Source organism: Sminthopsis crassicaudata, chromosome 3 (genome assembly GCF_048593235.1).
Source record: "Sminthopsis crassicaudata isolate SCR6 chromosome 3, ASM4859323v1, whole genome shotgun sequence".
Taxonomy (NCBI): domain Eukaryota; kingdom Metazoa; phylum Chordata; class Mammalia; order Dasyuromorphia; family Dasyuridae; genus Sminthopsis; species Sminthopsis crassicaudata.
Genome location: NC_133619.1, coordinates 533226746 through 533245184, shown reverse-complemented (window position 1 = coordinate 533245184; position 18439 = coordinate 533226746). Strand labels below are relative to the sequence as shown.

The 18439-nt window shown below is 32.2% G+C and overlaps 1 protein-coding gene across 2 annotated transcripts; it reads right to left on the bottom strand.

The window, feature by feature from the left end:
• Window positions 1-2013: 2013 nt before the first annotated feature.
• LOC141563385 (caspase-12-like) lies at window positions 2014-17967 on the bottom strand. Of its 2 annotated transcripts, none has more exons than XM_074304382.1 (11): window positions 17928-17967; window positions 16907-17152; window positions 13397-13465; window positions 12225-12314; window positions 11061-11155; window positions 10075-10251; window positions 9410-9644; window positions 8814-8951; window positions 5207-5316; window positions 4394-4529; window positions 2014-2381 (listed from the first exon to the last, which is right to left on the bottom strand). In XM_074304382.1, the coding sequence occupies exons 1-10, from the start codon at window positions 17932-17934 to the stop codon at window positions 4431-4433; spliced, it is 1266 nt and encodes a 421-aa protein (XP_074160483.1). In that variant the 5' UTR covers window positions 17935-17967; the 3' UTR covers window positions 2014-2381; window positions 4394-4430. The 2 variants fall into 2 exon arrangements, with proteins under 2 accessions (XP_074160483.1, XP_074160484.1); XM_074304383.1 differs by having other exon boundaries at window positions 9449-9644; window positions 17928-17965.
• Between the last annotated feature and the right edge of the window lie 472 nt (window positions 17968-18439).

Genomic DNA, 18439 nt, shown 5'->3' with positions numbered 1-18439 from the left:
AAGGAAGCATTTACTAGTTCTGCCTTTTTGCATTTAATTATGAGTTTTTATGCCCTATTACAGGGTCAATTTTTGTGTTGAGGAAGTGAGGACTCCACTAATGTAGTTTTGCTATTTCTTTCTGTAACTGGCTTAAAATCTTCTCTAGAAATTTTTTTCTACCATTTGGTATATATACATTTTATATTGTTACTACTGCATTATTTGAAGTACCCTTTATCAAGATGCATTTTCTTTCCTTTTTTTAATAAGATCTATTTCTGTAAAGGTCTGAAAGTCTTAAAAGATGTGCTTGAATAAGACAACCAAGTACTTAAGGGTAATTACCAATTGGACAATAACTTTATTATCATATGCTTGGAAAAATGGTCCTTCTCACTATTCCTGCTTGCTTGATCTTTTGATGTATACAGATAATTTTTAGGAGGGATTAAATGGTAAAGTGAGACGAGCCAGACTTATTTTGGAGGAGGATGAAGAAAAGGTAGGTTGGTGAAGAGCTTGTGGCAGTTTTGTCCATCCCCTTCACTTCTTTCCCTAAAGTCTAAGGACTTTTACTTATCCTGGTGGCTGATTTTGAGGCCTCCGGGGAGCTAGTCCAGGACCTTATATATTTTTCCTTTTGCTTTATCTAAGATCAAAATTGCTACCTCTGCCTTTTTTTTTTCTTCAGCTAAAGAATAATAAATTCTGCTCCAGCCTTTTGTTGTACTGTGTCTCTCTGTGTCAAATGTGTTTCTTGCAAACAAGAGTTGGAGGATTCTTTTTTTTAATCCTTTCTGCTACCTTTGTTTTATGGGAGAATTCATCCTCTACACATTCACAGTTATGATTATCATCTCTTTTTTTTCCCTTCATCTTATTTTATCCCCTCTATGTATTTTTGTTCTGTCTTTCAACCCTGTCCTTAGTAGGTTTTATTTAAACCTAACCTACCCATGATCTTATCTCCTATCAGTTTTCCTCCTGTCCTTTACTTTATTCCCTTCCTTTTGGCTCTTCCATCCTGCCCCTTCCTTTCCTTTTTTTTTCTCCTCCTACTTATTTATAGGGTTAGATAAATTTCTATACCTAACTGAATGATTAAGTGATTCCCTCTTAGAGCCAACATTGATGAAATCAAGCTTCAGATAGTCTCATCAATCTCCAGTTTGGAATAAGTCGTCTGTACCTCTTCATGTGAACTTCATGTAAACATATATAGAACTTTTCCCACCCCTTAATGTCTTTTTCTTTGATATCATCACATCAGAAATCATTCTAAACCCCACCATCAGTCCATGTGATGTGCCCCTCTGATCCAGTGATAGATACAGTTGTTATTAGTCACAGATACTATTTTCCCATCTAAGGATGTTAACAATTTAACCTTTAAATAAAATATTTTTTCTCCTGTTTACTTTTCTATATTTCTCTTGAATGTTGTATTTATAGATTACTTTTTCTGTTTAGTTCTGTTCTTTTTTTTTTTTTTTTTTCAATAGAAATTATTGAAAGTCACTTACTTCAATGAAGATCCATCTCTTGGTGGGTAGTTAATTATTGGTTGTGATATGTATTTAAAATAACAAATACTAGTTACATATCTTACTACTTCTTTAAAACATATTCAGATATCTAATAATATTCTAATTCTATACTTTTCTTACTATTTTCCTTTAGATTCTGAGTATTTTGTTACTTTAAATTCAGCATTTTTACTCTCTCAGAACAGATGGGCAAAGACTGTCTTTTGTTTCTTGTTATATCTCTAGCAATAATACACGGTATATTCATATAAAGCAATTTAACATTAAAACATATCATATTAACAAATGTAACCAGCTGTGTTGTTAACCCTAAGATTTTTGAGGTACCAGAAAGAGAAATACAAGTAAGGTCTTAAATTGTGATAGTTATTTCTTGGAAGGCACACAAATTATGATAGGATTTGGAAATGGATTCTCCTTAGACAGAGAAGTTCAATTTAGGGGAAAAGGAAAAATAAAAGAGCAGAAATGAAAATGGTTATTCTTTTTTCCTTTTTGCTTTTTTTTATTTCCAAAACACATACATAGACATTTTCAACATTTATCCTTGCAAAACCTTGTGTTCCAATTTTTCCTTCCCTTCTCCCAACCTCCTCCTCTAGACAGCACATAATTTAATATATGTTAAGCTTGTGCAATTCTTTTGTACATATTTCCACAATTATCATGTTGCCCAGGAAAAATCAGATCAAAAAGAAAAAAATGAGAAAGAAAACAAAATGCAAGCAAAGACCAACAAAAAAGTGAAAATACTATGTTGTGTTCCATACTCAGTTTCCACAGTCCTCTCTCTGAGTGGTGCACATGGCTCTCTTCATCACAAGACCATTGGGATTGCTCTGAATCATCACACTATTGAAAAGAGTCACATCCATCAGAATTGATCATTTTATAATCTTGCTGTTGCTATATACAATGTTCTTCTGGTTCTATTCACTTCACTTAGCATTATTTCATGTAAGTCTCTCTAAGCCTCTCTGAAATCATCCTGCTTGTTGTTTCTTATAGAAAAATAATATTCCATAACATTCATATGCCATAACTTATGCAGCCATTCACCAACTGATGGGCATCTACTCACTTTCCAGTTTCTTTCAAATACAAAAAGGGCTTCTACAAATGTTTTTGAGCATGTAGCTCTTTTCCCTTTTTTTATTATCTCTTTGGATACAAATCCAATAAAAACAGTGCTGGATCAAAAAAATACAGTTTGACATTTCTTTTTGCATAGTTCCAAATTGCTCTCCAGAATGATTGGGTCAGTTCACAACTCCACCAACAATGTATTAGTATCCCAGTTTTCCCACATGCCCTCTAATATTTGTTATTATCTTTTCCTGTCATCTTAGCCAATCTAAGGTAGGTAGTAGCACCTTAGAATTGTCTTAATTGGCATTTCTCTAATCAATAATGATTTAGAGCGTTTTTTCATATTATCATAAATGATTTTAGTTTCTTTATCAGAACATTGTTCATATCTTTAGACCAATTCTCAAATTATCCATTAAAGTATGGCCTTAATTCTTATATTTTTGAGGAAGTGACCATTCTTTAAAGTATATAATGATATCAGTGGTTTGAAAAAATTCTTCAACCATAAATGCTGTTGTGGAAATAATAGTTCCTCATGATTACAAAACGCATTATCAACTGAATAAAAGAAAGAGAAAGTAGTGATAAGAAAGTGTGTTTTCAGAATTAAACTACAGCAAAGCCTGCATAATCATCATCTGTTATTTTTTTTATCCAAATCTTCTATTTGTTCTCCTTGAATCAAGTATCTTCTCACTCCCCTTCAGTACCCAGAGAGCCACCAAAATATTTTCTAAAGTATTACTCTGTTCCTTTTTTTCTTAATAAAATCTGATGGTTCCTTATTGTTTCTTACATGAGATATGAAGTCTCCTGTTATTAAAGCTCTTTATATCTTGGATATTTTCTTAATTTCTAGACTTATACTTTACTCTCATCTACACTTTATGAAACACCTACAGTTGTCTCTTTAATATTACTGAAACTTGATACTCTCCTTATTTCTGCACTTTTGTTCTGACTATTCCCATTATATGTGGAATTCTTTTCATCCTTAGCTTTGTCTCAGATGTTCTCTAACTTCCTCCAAGTCTCAATTGCATTCTAATTTTCTTCTGAAAGCCTTTTGAAGTCTCCTGAGTGCCTACTGTCTTCCATTCAGAGATAACTTTCAATTGACTCTGTATATATCTTATATCTACTTAGTTATTAACATGTTGTATCCCTTATTAGAATGTGATCTCAGAGCCAATGTTTTTGTATCTCAAAGGTTATCACTAAAATAAGCTTATAATTACTTTATAAATTATTGTTAACCAATTGACCAATACAGCCTTAATAACTTTACAATTTTACTCATATTTTTCCTAAATAAACATGGGTTTAGGATAAAGAGAAATAAGGACCACCTCAAATACCAGTGCTTCAGTGTAGGAATCAGTTGTTAAAGAAAGTGGCTGGAGATCATCTGATTAAGAAGTATCATTCACTGCTAAGTGGATTTGTTAAAAACTAGCTTGCTTAAATGGTCTTACTTCTATTTTATAACTATGATACATAATATGTAAAATTGGTCATTTACTATTTAAGGCATAATCATAAGATTATTCTGGAGACATATTACCCTGATGCTTATCTGTAGCGTTATGTAGTGGCCCACATCAATTAAAGCCAATGAGTTCACCAGTCTCATTGAAAATATAAGCTTATTAGATTAATAGTAGATGGTTAGTGCAGGTGGGTCCTGACCACCATTTCTCTGTCTAGTGTGGCCTTCTAATTACTAACCTGGATAGAGAATATATACTCTCTCTCCCCTTGGAACCACTTACCTGAATTATTAATAATTGATAGTATTATTACTTAATTTTATATTCCTGGGAAGAGGTAGAAAACTCTTGACATGGACACCCTTTCTATGGTGGGCATCTGGACAGGAGTCTTTGGAATTTCAAATGATTTCTGGACCTTCAATGAAAAAAAAGAAATTCTATAAGAAAACTTTTTTCAAGGAAAACTCTTTGTTGTGTCTTTAGTCAAGCTAATAAAGTAGTTAGCTTGAGTTACATTGTCAGTTTCCTGGCAGACAAAATGATACTGAGATAATGGAAACAAAATTAAAAAAAAAATTGCTGGTAAAAAGAAAGAAGAAAATAAAACTGGGGACAAGGGAGTACTGTTGAATCATTACATTAAGATATCCATAGTAGTAGTAGAGATAACATTTGGATGCTAGACAAGGAAATGAATTCAACAATCAAAAAACTAAGAAAGAGATTTAGTAAAAGGAATGAAAGGTCATTTCAGGCAAAACAAAAAAAATTCCACATATTTGCTGACACATATAAATATGTTACTATGAAATTTTCCTGTTTTCCTCTGGGGTAATAATTAACAAATCAGATTGTTGATGTAATTCTCATTAGTAGAACTTGGGGCTACTGAGATAAATTATTGTTTGATTACATGTGTATGGAACCTCAATCAATAACTATCTTAGAACTCAGAATGAAAGAAACTGAGAATGAAAATTTTGATCCAAAATTTTCTCTCTCCCTTACTGGGCTTCTCAATGGTATAATTAAGAGAGGAGAATTTATATAACAGCATGGGAATTAATATGGGGCAAATAAAAAGAAATTGACCTTGCGGAAAACTTCCTCCAGGTGACAGCACCAAGCATATTTTTGAAAGCAGTTAATGAGTTCCTTGATGAAGATAGAACCCAATATATCAACTCTCCATGAAACATTATCTGAAAATAAAAAAGTTCATAAAGCTTGTGACCTTGACATTCACTTTGGTAGAAGACAGGAAAATTAAAATTTAACATTGTTTCTGTCTGGATTAGTTGAGTAAAGGAAAAAAAAAACATACTACAGAATTCAATGCAAATATTAATTGAGAAAATATTATTCCTCAAGCATATGCAAATATCCATATTGTTAAGTAATATTAGTGCAATATTTTAAGACACTATCACAAGAGAAAGGTAGTCAAGAGAACCAACTTAGGAAAGTCATCACTATGACTTGGTAAGGATGAAAGTGTAAAGAAAGAATCAAACAAACAAGAAATGGAAAAGACTGGGAAATCTTTTTTTTTTAAATAACCTCATTTTTAACAACAAATACAGTGGAATCACTAGAACAGCTCTAATATCTTAGAGTACTGGATGTTATTATGGATGTAGAATTATCATTGAAGAAAACTAAGTTGGGAAAGCAGGGGAAATAGAAAAATGTTACAGAAAAGAGGTCTATATCAGAAAGGATTCCATTTTTAGGTTTTTGAGAGAGCAATTCTTAAGAGTATTTGCAGAAAGGAAAAATAGTAAGTGTGGAAAACATATCAGTCCTTACCATACAATAGTATCAAGAGAACATTATTGAATACTAACTCATATGCCTATGTTCATATATTGATATAAATATGTACTTGCATATATGTATTGTTTACACACCCACAAATTTAAATATGTATATATTTTAACATAATATACAAAAGCAAAAGAACATTCTTGATGAAGATGTTAGAATGGAACAGGTTACACTTGATATTCCAAAGTAGATCACATTATTTCCATAACACAATTGACTACAAATATTCAGAGTACAAAAACCCACTTAAGTTATTGTTCATTAACTATTAAAAGCATTTGGTTCTGTTAGGCAAAATGTTGTTTTAAAAGTTCCCCTCCTGAAAGTTGTCTTCCATTGAAATGTAAAAAGCTTCAAGATTCCTTGAAGGGTATACCAGAGTTAACCTCATTTGAACCCCTTGTAATTAATATAAGAAGTCTACAACTAAAAAAAGAAGCCAAAATAGGTCAAAACATTTGGAGTTGAGGAAAAAATGTGTATGTGTGTGTGTGAATGTGAGTGTGTGTGTGTGTGTGTGTGTGTGTGTGTGTGTGAGTGTGAGTATGTTTGTATGTGTGTGTGTATATGTGTGGTAGAGGAAATTGGGATAGAGACAGGAGGATGGTCCTAATCACTTCAGGAAATGGGAAGCAAGAGAACTGTAACACTGCATTCTAATAGATGACAGAGAATAAAAAAGGAGGAATACTAAAGAAGGATAAAAACAGACAAAGAGTTTTTAAAGCATAAAATTCCAAGGAGCTATGCATGTGTAATGATTGATTACTCAAGTCCATTTCAAAATGTTTTGTTTAAAATATTTTATTAGCTATACCCCATATCCCTCAACACTCTTAATGAATATATCAGTACTGTAACTTAAGTGGTCTAGTTTTGCCAAAGATAGCCTAAAGTCAATTAAAAGTCAACAATGGTCATAACAGAATGTAGGTCAATGCATCCAGAAAGTAAAAAGGACCTAAAGATGATTGCATTCTGTTCATATATACTTAGACTTAATCTAATTTCACCCCTTGTTCTATTGACTTAAATATGTTCTGAATTTAATTTGCTAGAACAACATAAATCTATACTGAGAATGGACCATAGATATAATCACATACAAAGCCTTTATTTTACATATGTAGAAAATGAGGTCCAGGGAAGTTCACTATTTTACTTGAAGTTATATAGATAAGCAAAAAAAAAAAAAGATATTTGAACCTAGATTTTCTGATTCCGAAACTTAAAATCTTTCCAGTTTACCACAAAATTGTAGCATCATAAGTTTCAGAGACAAAAAGCACATTAGAAGTCATTTAGCTCATCCTCCTAATTTTTTAGATGTAGAAAATAGGCCAAATAGATTAAATGATTTCTGCAAAGTTAAATAGGTGATAAAAGATATACTTAACTTTTGAACAAAGATCAACAAATTTAGAAAAAAAAATCTACTCCAACAATTTCTATAGATAACTAGCATGTAGAATAGGATAGGACCCTGCTCCTCTATTTCCTTCTCTCTATACATAGAAAAAGATCAGGAAATCAACAAATGATATTTTACTATGTGATTGATTCATTGATTAATAGATCTCATGGAGCTGCTAACATGGAAGTTTGATTAGAGTTAGACTATCATAAGACTTCCTCCCAAAGAAGCTGAGTTCATTATAATTGTCTAAAAGAAATAGACAGAGAGTCTATTGTGAGTCTTGTGAGACTTTTCCCTCTCATCCAATTCTAGATGTTAGTACTGGCCAAAGAACCCATGGGATTCAAGACAGGTAATGCAGGTTCACCTAGTTGGCTAGATTTACTGCCTGCACATGATCATTGTGAAGATAGATCAGCAGATGCCATGGACCTGTGCTCTGAGAAGAGCCACAGAATTCTTGCAATGCCTTTAATTTGAATCTATCTCTAGTCCTATTATGGGGGAAGGCGAGAATTCACTAGATATCATTAACGGGACAAAATTCTTATAATTATATAATCACAATATTGTTGTTCTAATTATTGCTGCTGCTGCTGTTGTTTGTCCTTCATTACTGAAGTAAAGCACTGACATTATGAAAAATATTCTTATTTGCTTGTGAATTGGACTTAAGTGACACAGAATCAAAGAATTCTCTTCCAGATTCATCAAAATCCAGTGGCAAGACAAAAGTCAAGATGACTAGAGAAGGCCTAGGATTGACTAGGTGATTGTGGAATCTCTAGTGTCCAACCAAGCTCTACACATTCTACAATGCCTGCTTCAGATACTTTCATCACCCTTGGAGCAAATTGTTCTTATCTTCCCATTCTGCCAGAGAAAGCCTTTACTCCTGTAACTCACTGAAGTTTCTGAGGCTTCTGGGTTAGTTTCAACCTGATTTAATCCATCTATCAAGATAATTTGAATGAGATTTATCCACTGTACAAGCTAGAGCTTCTTGGAGCCATGGGTGATAGTTGAGTGACAGGTAGATAACAAAGGTGAAAAAACAGCCTTGAAAAAAAAACCTCTCACATTGGAGATCCAATACCTCCTTAAATATTCTATACTACCCCAAACATTTACTAACTGTGTATTTATATATACACACACAGACTGTAATTTATTTATTTTCAAGTGAAATGGATATCCAATTTTATTCATCAGATGAAAGGAACTAAAACTAAAGTGTACTTTTAAAAATTAACATTGTTACTTAAATTGCAAACAAAAATAAGATGCAAAATATCTACTTTTATTTTTGACATATTAATGCATTCCAAGGTATCTCTATATGCTCCTCTCTAGACCATCTAAGACACAGATTATCCAACAAGACAATAAAGGAAAATGGGCAGTGTCTAGGAAATAATGAAGAAGTTGAAAATTATCTTCTTGGAAGTCACTTACGTGGTGTCGTAGAACAAAATAAAATGAAATCTTTCTCCATTTGCTTCTGTTCTAGGCTTGAGTAATCTTGCAAGGCTTGTCTAGGTGTGTTTGCCGAAGTCTCTGACATATCCATCACATATGTGATTCCAAGATTCTCTAAAAACAAAGTGATCGATTAGTTATTCCTCTCCTCCCATCAGTGCTACCACAGTTATTATCCAGAGTTATTCATGAGCACGCATATAACGATAAAGCCTGTTTATCTTTGTCCCTATTTTTTTTTTAACAAAGTGGGAATAAATTTAGAGCCTTATAAATCTAAACTAAAATGAATCTACTGGTATAGAATAAATAAAGTACTGAATTCTATTTGAAATATAGCTTTATGGTATAGTATATTATATGCCCATTAGAACCGACCAGTTTACATAATGCTCTCCACTCAATGATGCTTTTATGTGATAATATGTGGAATTATTGTTTACTGTAATTTCTCTAGGGATTAGAAAGAACATGATACCTGATACATTTGTTCTGGGAAATGTGTGCTATAACTTTGGATTTCTAGTTTAGTGTCTGAACATATTTAGAATAATATGTAAATAAACACTTACCCCCTCGGCATGCTTGGATGATGATGACTTTGGGTTTACCTTTTAGACTAGGGCAGTTGCCATCATTGAAAATTTGGAAGATAGTATCTGTATATAGTAGATCTGGTTGTTGCTTTTTATGTGTTTTTCCACAGATGCCATTCAAGACTCCGTGAGACATGAACACTAAGAAGGTGCTATCTGAGGACCAATGTTCTGGGCGATCAGCAAATTCCTTCAACACTGACTCCATTTCCTGAGAAAACATTCAAAAATTAATGAGTAAGAACCTTCACCAGAGATAAATTGGGCATTCAAATTATTACAAATCCTGAAAAAATCTGGAGAAATAAATGAAGATAGTGGATAGGAAAATTTGCATTGCTATAATAAGATTCTCAAAAGAAAGATAAATATGTAGGGAGCAAAATGAAGATTGCATCTTTAGAAGCAGTTAAAGTCAATACTAGAAAGAAAATAGCATCTCAATAAGTTATTCCTATAAATAGAAGGCCCACCAAATCACTGTTTTGGAGTTTGTCTAAGTAATGCTATGAGATTTCATTGGATGGACTTAAATATTAGTAATCTGATGACAAAGTCCCTGGCCCATGAGATTCTGACTGCTAGTATAGCCAGAGAGATAGATCTAGGTCTTACATGGAAAAAAAAAATATAGCCTATACCTGAGCTGTAACGCCTGTTTTAACAACCACATCATATCCAAGGTTTACAAGTAGTTTCCATATTCCCCAAATGTCAAGGTGAGCCCCATGTCGTTCATCAAGGTAGTCAAATATAATATTACAGATAATGAGGGCTAGACGTACACGGTTTTTTCCCTTTTCCATTATTGGATATATCTGAAAGAAATATAAAGAGAGTTAACTGATCATATCCTTCTCTACTAGTCCATAGCATAGATGAAGGTATTAATTTAATGCTCAAAACGGTTAAAACTAGTTGTCTTTGGCAATTGTCTTCAAATATTTAAAATATAAAATGTTATATCTTACTCTTATTTTTCTACTACATATGCCAAATGATGAAAATTTTGGACTTTTAGTTGTTCTTTGATCATAACTTTTGTTTTATAATTTTCATGTTTTTGTTCAGATTGTTGAAGTACTTCCTTTCTTTTGTCCTGTTTTTTAACTTTGAATATACTCCAATACCTATCTTCAATTTAATACTACCTTAGTTTTCTTTATTTACTAGGGCGGCTATTTTTTTTTCTTTGTTTTCACTGAATAGATTCTCATTTATCACCCAGCCTCTAAACATAGGTTTTCCCCACATCTTTGTTCTGACCTTTAATTCTTTCTAACTCTTGGAGACCTCATCGTATCCCAAGGATTCTGTTGTCTTTATAGAATTGACTACCATAAACCCTACTAGGCAGACATCAACAACTGTGCTTAATAGCTGCAGAATATTTAATATTACTCTTTCCTCTCCTGAAATCCACTCCCTTTGTTCAACCACTCCTCACCTCTTCTCTGTTCAATTTATTAATTGGTCTTCCCATACTCTGCTTCTGGACTCTTTCTAATTCCCACCCTATATTTCTTTCTAGAAATTCTTTTAAAAAACATTTTTATTTAGAATTATCAAAAGTTTTGTATAAAGATATCAAAAAGTCATATATATTTTTTTTCACTTATGAATGTACCTCTCCCTCCTTTGCTTCTTTCAGTCCATGGTAGAAATCTAGTCTGCAAAGTTTGACCTGGTTTGGTACTACAGGAGCCTTCATTGCGTTATTATCTAGAAGGAAGAACAACATCTAATGAAGACTAATTTTTTTTATACTTAGAACTTCTTCCTGGCTCTATACACTTATCCACTGTCATTTTGGGAAGGAAAATCAGTTAAAAAGACAGTTGAGCAAAGTAATGCAAGTTTTTTGGTTTTTTTGTTTTTGGTTTTGGTTTTTTTGGGGGGGAAGCATTTAAAAATCTGAGTTCTAAATCATCATATATTTCTTCTTCTGAATTTCCAATTCCTAAGTCCCTTAGGCCCTAAGCTTTAGTGCCCTTCTGGTGCTTACATAATGTTTCCTTCTGTATCCTATGAAAATTACAAATTTATTTTGAATCAATCAATCTTGGCAATGTTCTTCAAATTCATCCCTCTTGTGAACTTTCTCTATTGTTATTCTGGTGTAGGTTGTTACCATCTGATACTTCAATAATGTCCTAATTGGCAACTCTGATTCTGACTGCAACTTATGTTAAGCCTTACTTCCAGCTTAGTCTTACAAAGACAGATTTTGATCATCCCACTCTCTTGTTTAATTGTAATTTATTTCTTACACAAAATCAAAACTCCTTATTTTTTTTTCATGGCTACCCAAAATCTGATCTCTTTTCAATATTTTAGTCTTACTTTTCAAATGCTTCTTTATCAGAAAAATTCTGCTCTAACCATACGTGGCTACTTGTCATCTTTCCTGCAGAATTCAAACATTGTTCACTCAGTCAAAGAATAATGTTAAGAATATCAAATCACAAAATGAGTAGAGACTTAAGAAAAAAAGGCCAGGATCAAAAAAGAGGGTTTTTTAAATTCATTTTATTTTTTAAATTAAGGCAGAATAAAAAAGACTAGGACTTCTGAGGGAAGACGGGATCATGAAATTAGGGGACAGTAAAATTCTAACAGAGATTATTTTGGTTTTGCTTTCTTTTCTAAATAGATCAATTTTTAAACTGAGCAAAAAAAATGGAAATATACAACATGAAGTGCTTCCCCCCCAAAAAAAATCAAGGAGAGATTATAACAGAAACTTCATGATCTCAATAATTTGAATTATTTAAACCAAAAAATGACATACCAAGCTTCTTAAAGAAATTAAGGATGGTGCTTCTGAGTCTCTTTTGGAAACTTTGGAAGGATTCTTGAGAATCACATATGTTCTGAAGGACTGGAAAAGCAAAAAATATTAATTTGATTTGATTTTTGAAGCAAGAAATGTTGAATCTAATATCTTTCTAGATAAAAATAAAATCATTCCAGCAGAATGGAAAAAAATATTTTTAGGAGAATACAGTATAAGTTATAGGTAGGGATTTATTTATTTTTTTTCTGATGGCATAGGCTATCTTATATATATCATTTTCTTAATCTGTCTCAGTCTTCAAGTGAAAAGAATTGGACTGAAGTGACCTAAAGTCACTTACAAATGCTAAATCTTAAATTGTCATTAGAATAGGACTTTCTGTAGCACAAACTTGAAATAATTGGGGAAAAAAAGAATAATTCTAGGACTATAGATAAAGACACAGAGAAAAGAATACCTCTCAGCCTCTGTGCTATTGCCCTATTCAAGATGGAAGTAGTTTTTCTTAGGTGATATCTGGAAAGTACTTCCACCATCTTTCCCCAAACTCTTTCCTGTGTTTGTGGAAAGGGAACTCAATATCTTTGAACTATTATTGTTCAGTCATTTCAGCTGAGTCCAATTCTTTATGAGCCTATTTGCAGTTTTCTTGGCAAAGACTGGAATGATAAAAAGATAATGGAATTTTATAAATGAAGAACTGAAGTAAAGAGTTCAGTGACTTGCCTCATTTCACATAGCTAGTAAGGGTCTGCAGTTGGATTTGAACATGTCTTTCTAACTGTAAGCCCAGAGTTCCATATATGGAGCCACCTAGAGTAATAGTAAAACAATGTATTTATGCAATCTTTCCTACTTTCCAAAGTAATTACCTTTCCAATATCCTACTTGATCTGCTAAATGAGTGTGAGAGAGATGGCAGTATCAAAATCATTTGTTCTCTTTTATAAGTTGTTTTAAATTATTTACACAAATACAAAGAGTAGGAAGAGGAAGAAATTATTCAGATGCATATGTTCTGAACTCTATTTCAGGACTTTTTCTATCATTTCTTACTACTTCTTTAAGGATAATTCTGCTTAGTACCCTTAGGTTCATTTTGTAATCCTGGAAGTATCATGGTATCTCTGCCATGTTGCACGACTCTTATTTTAAGATATTGTTACCTGATAAAATATGGTCCGTTGTCTTTGACTGGTGGGAAGGAACCAAACCTTTGTTTTCACTTTGATTTCCTAAAGGAGAATGAATGAAAGAAAATGAGTGTTTCAAATTCCTCTGAAGAATATTATTCCCTTTGTACCAATATTTTCTTAAACAACACTATAAATTAACTACTCTCCTTGAACTTGTTATTGACTTGGAATCCATAGAGATTTTTGCAATCTAAGCTCATATTGGATGTGAGGATATTCTTGGTTAGTGAAAAAGGAAGCATTTTTTTTAGACTGGAATGAAATATAAAAGTAGATGAAAATATATTTTTTTTTCTCAAATAGCAGCAGGATAATTTGGGAACCCAAGTGGAGGAATATATCCCATTTTGAATAATGAAGGAAGGGCCCTGTTCACAGCATAAATGGTACCTGTCACCAAAAAAAATCCATATTTTCCAGATCAAAAAGAAAGTTTTGCAAAAAAAAAAAAATCAAATATACTGGAGTTACAATTAGAATAGTACAGGACTAAGCAGGAGCTACAATAAAAATTGCAGGTTCTGTAATCATATCTACTGACTATCAAAATAACTAGGTCTATGGCCAAAAATGTCATATCCAGCAAAATTATTGGATAAAAAAGTGAACATTCAACGAACTTGCAAATTTTTAGGACTTTCTATCAACCAAACCCAAACTTATAGAAAATTTAAGATATTTGATTCAATATCAAAGTTCAATTTCAATCAATTCAACATGGACAAATTGTTTGTTCTTTTTATATGGGAAATGTATACCATAAGTTTAAAATTGACATCAACCATATAGCAGCTCAAATGCAAAGACTAGGGCACAGTTAAGGTAAAAATAGTAATTATATTATGGAAATGAGATGCAGAGGAAGAATAGACACAGGCATTAGAGGAAGGAGGATGGCTCATATTTTTAAAATTTCAGGAATGAGTTAAATAGGCAACACTACATATACATCACAAAAAGCATAGTACCCTCCAAAAAAAATAAGGGGGGAGGAATGGGTGTACAGGGAAGAAAAGGGTTAGGGAAAAAAAAAAAGGGAGGGATCCATGGGTGAGGAGGGAGGTTAAGTAAAGCAATGAAAGTTAAGGAGCAGAATCAAAGCAAAGAGTCAACAGGCATAGAGAACATATGCATATGTATATGTATGTGTGGAGGGGCAGGGTATGTGTGTGTGTGTGTGTGTGTGTGTGTGTGTGTGTGTATACATACATATATATATGTATATATATATATATGTGTGTATATATACATATATATATATGCATACATAAATATATCCCTTTGAGGGGGATGAAAGGGAGAAAAGAGAATAAAGTAAAAAAAAAAAAAAAAAAAAAAAAGGTGAAGAGAGAACAAAAGAACAATTTACCAGGTAGTAAAGAAAAAAAATGTACACTCATGAAAATAATTTCTTCCACTACACACTTTCTTGAACTAAGAATTTGTTGTTATATATTTTTGAATCCTTCCTAATATTCTTCTGGCACATGACAATGTTCTTTTTTATTTTATTTTGTTTTGTATTCCTTTTTTATTTTTATTTTTTCTTATTCTTTTTTAAAAATAAAATAAATTTTTAAAACATACAAAACAAACAAGCAAACAAAAAAAAAGAATTCAAAGAAACTAGAAAAATAGGCACAACTTAGAAAAATGCAAAGAAAATATTACTTTCTCATTCATCACAATGTCTCCCATCTCTAACTCAGGTCCCAATAGCTGGCTGACGTCAAAAATCTTTATCACTAGGGCTGAGTTATAGTGAAATTGTGCTGAATAATGAGTATTATAACTATTATAAGTTTTTCCTCCTCTCTAAAGCTATTGATCTAAAGTTAACTTTAGAGGGCTTGTAGCTACAGTAGAAAAATGCATGATCAATAAAAGCTTCTGATACTGGACTAATATCTTTAGACTGAGTCCTTTTAGAATCTATGATAAATCTAGTGATCCTAAGTGTTCCAAATAGAGTGCATGAATATGAGAATAGAAGTTTTGACATAAAGATGTAATTTAAATTTGAATTACTAGAAATTTCTCTTTATAGATCTAAAAGTACTGTAAAGCCTTGGGACTGCTTAAAGCATTGTATGCAACAATGGGTAAATAAATATTTATTAAGTGTTTGCAATGTGTCTAGGCTGTTCTAAGCACATGGAGATACAAAGAAATGCAAAAATTTCTCTTCTCTCAAGGAATTCACAATCTAATGACACACAAAAATATGAAAAGAATTTTGGAGAAATAAAATATAGGCAGGAAATATTGGAGGAAATCAACTGAGAGAAGGGTCTGTTCTTGAGAGTGAATCAGGAAAGGCTTTTCATAAAAGATGGGAAATTTATCTGGGACTTGAAGAAAGACAGGAGGGAGAAGATTGCAAACATGCGGGATAGGCAGTGAAAATGGGAATTCTACTGCTGAAGTAGTTAGTAAAGTATCATTTGTTACATACAAACTATATGTCAACTATTATGTTGAACTGGGAATACAAGAAAGGCAAAAGACAATCTTTTCCATCAAGCACTTTACAGTCTAATTGGGGTAGTATGATATATTTAAAATAAATTGTGAATTGTCTCAGATCTAAGGCACTAAAATTAAAGAGGACCTTTATTATTGTATTTTCTTTTCAGTCATGTCTGACATTCTGTAAACACATTTTAGGAGTTTCCCTTAGCCAATATTCTAGAGTAGTTTCTCATTTCCTTCTGTAACAATAATAAAATTAAGGAAGAATAGGAAAAGGCAACTTGTACATAAGACTTTTGCTTGAGCCTTTAAGGAATCCAGAGAATTTAGGAGACTGAGAGAAAACATTTTAAGCATGGGAGATGCTCAGAGAAAATATTCAAAATAGAAGATGGCATATTCCATGTGAGAGATACAGCAAACTAACCAGTGTTACTAAAACAGAATGCATGGAGTGGAATAAAGTTAGAAAAAAAAAGGAAATGAAAGAAGATGAAAGGTTATGAAGGACTTTAAAAGCCAAAGACAAGATTTGTATTTGACAGAGAACCTTTGGAGTTTATTGAATGGGAGAATGGGAAGTGATCTGGTTTGACCTATATTTTAGGAAGATTTATTTGCTAATTGGCCAGAGAACAGATTTTGAAACAAGCAAGCCCTTCCAGACATTGATTTGAAGAGTCTCCAGAATGGAATTAACCCACATTACCCATGCTGACTGGATGGAGACAAAGACTCGATTTTTTCTAAGGTTTTTTGCTTGTTTATTTTTGATTGTTTTTATATATACAATTTAGAACAGGGATTTTTAACCTGGGATCCATGAATATGGATGAGGACAATATTACATATATGTAACTGATATTTAGTATTTCATTACTTAATATATTGCTTTAAAAAAAGTTTATACTGCCAAAGTTGTTCATCAAATAAAAATGTTTTAGAATCCCTGATTGAGAGAGTAAAAGCATGGTTATTTATCTTTTCCGGCTAGTCAATGAAACTTACTTGAAATTTCTTCTAACGGGAGAAGCAACATTTTCTTCATAATAATTTTACTTCCTTGAAATATATGATCCACTATACCAATCAGATCTTCACCCTGGTTCATAATGGTAGCAAATTCTTTTCCCAAATTCTTTATTTCATTTGGACTCAAAACATTCTTCTCCATCAGGTCATTAATAACACCATCAACAAATGTACTGACAAAATATTTCACAATCTTCAGAGGATAAAAATTTTGCTTTTGTTCTGTGGAAAAGACAATAAAACATTGAATTTATGGAGATACAATGAGAGATGCATGCATTTTACAACAAGAAGGCACCTTGGATAACATTTAATTGCCTATCTTCCTTCATTTCTTTTTCTTTTCTTTTCTTTTCTTTTTTTCATTTTTCTTTTTTTTTCTTTCTTCTGTCTTTCCAAATTAGAAAAAAAAAAGTCATTTTTCTCAGGAAAAGGAAAACCAAACAAGGAGTGAGAAAACCCAGACTACTTTCTGATACTGTCAGTTATTTCTAGATGATTTTAGCTAACTTCATTCAACTAAGGCTGTTCTCTCAATCAAGAGTTTGAGACAAAATGATCTCCACTATCCATTCTGGCTCTGTTATAAAATATATCTATAAAGCTACAGGGAAATAGTTGCTGTGACTTAGTCATACTCTTGGAAAGCATCAAAAGAAAGTTCAAAAAAGGAAGAAATAAATTTTGTTTAGAAGGAAACTACAGGGGGGAAAAGCATAAAGAATCAACATAAAACCATATTTTTCCATTAATTATGTTTTAAGAAGCTTGAAACTGAAAGCTAGCTCCTAGATTCTTATTCTCATCTCCCAATATAAAAATAGTGTAAGTAGAATTTAAACTTTACAAAGTAAAAACTTCAAAAAAATTTTAAAACTTTAAAATCACCCCATCCCATCTGTTTCTTGCTACCCTGAATCCTAATCCCACCAACAAAAAAAGCTCAATAATGATCCTCCAAACACCCTCTGGTATGAACTTAAAACACCCCACTTACCAGCCATGGCTCTTGCAATTCACTGATACCAAGTGAAAATGAAAGTGAATATCATACTTTCTACTCATATTCAGAGAAAGAAGGAAGTGCAGTGAATGATTATAATAGTTGGCAAAATATTTTATTACTTTTTGCTAGATGAGCAGAATCTGCCTCTCAGGTCGCTAGAATGTAACTTTTTTTTTTCTTAGTAGAAGGGAGAATTAAAGTCTATTTATTTTCTATCTTCAAATAAAAGTAGAAAAATTAGAAATTGTTTCTGGGAGACCCATGCAAGTTCATGCAAACAGATTTTAACCTTTGTTTTCTTTTCTTAGATACGAAATTAAATCAATCTATTCTTTAGCACCTTTACTATTGAATCATGATACATTTTACCCTAGTCAAGCTTTAACAAGTAACAAAATTAAACCTCCAAATGTAGTATATTGGGTCACAGAATGCTGATAAAAATGATATAAATTATATAAAAATGATATTAAATGTCTTCTAGAACAAACCTCTCATCAAGC

Coding starts and splice junctions, on each gene's coding strand:
- LOC141563385 (XM_074304382.1), bottom strand. Junction 13,466..16,906: donor CCCGTTAGAAGAAATTTCAA/GTAAGTTTCATT, acceptor ATTCTCCTTTAG/GAAATCAAAGTGAAAACAAA. Junction 4,530..5,206: donor TGGAGGAAGTTTTCCGCAAG/GTCAATTTCTTT, acceptor TTTTCATTGAAG/GTCCAGAAATCATTTGAAAT.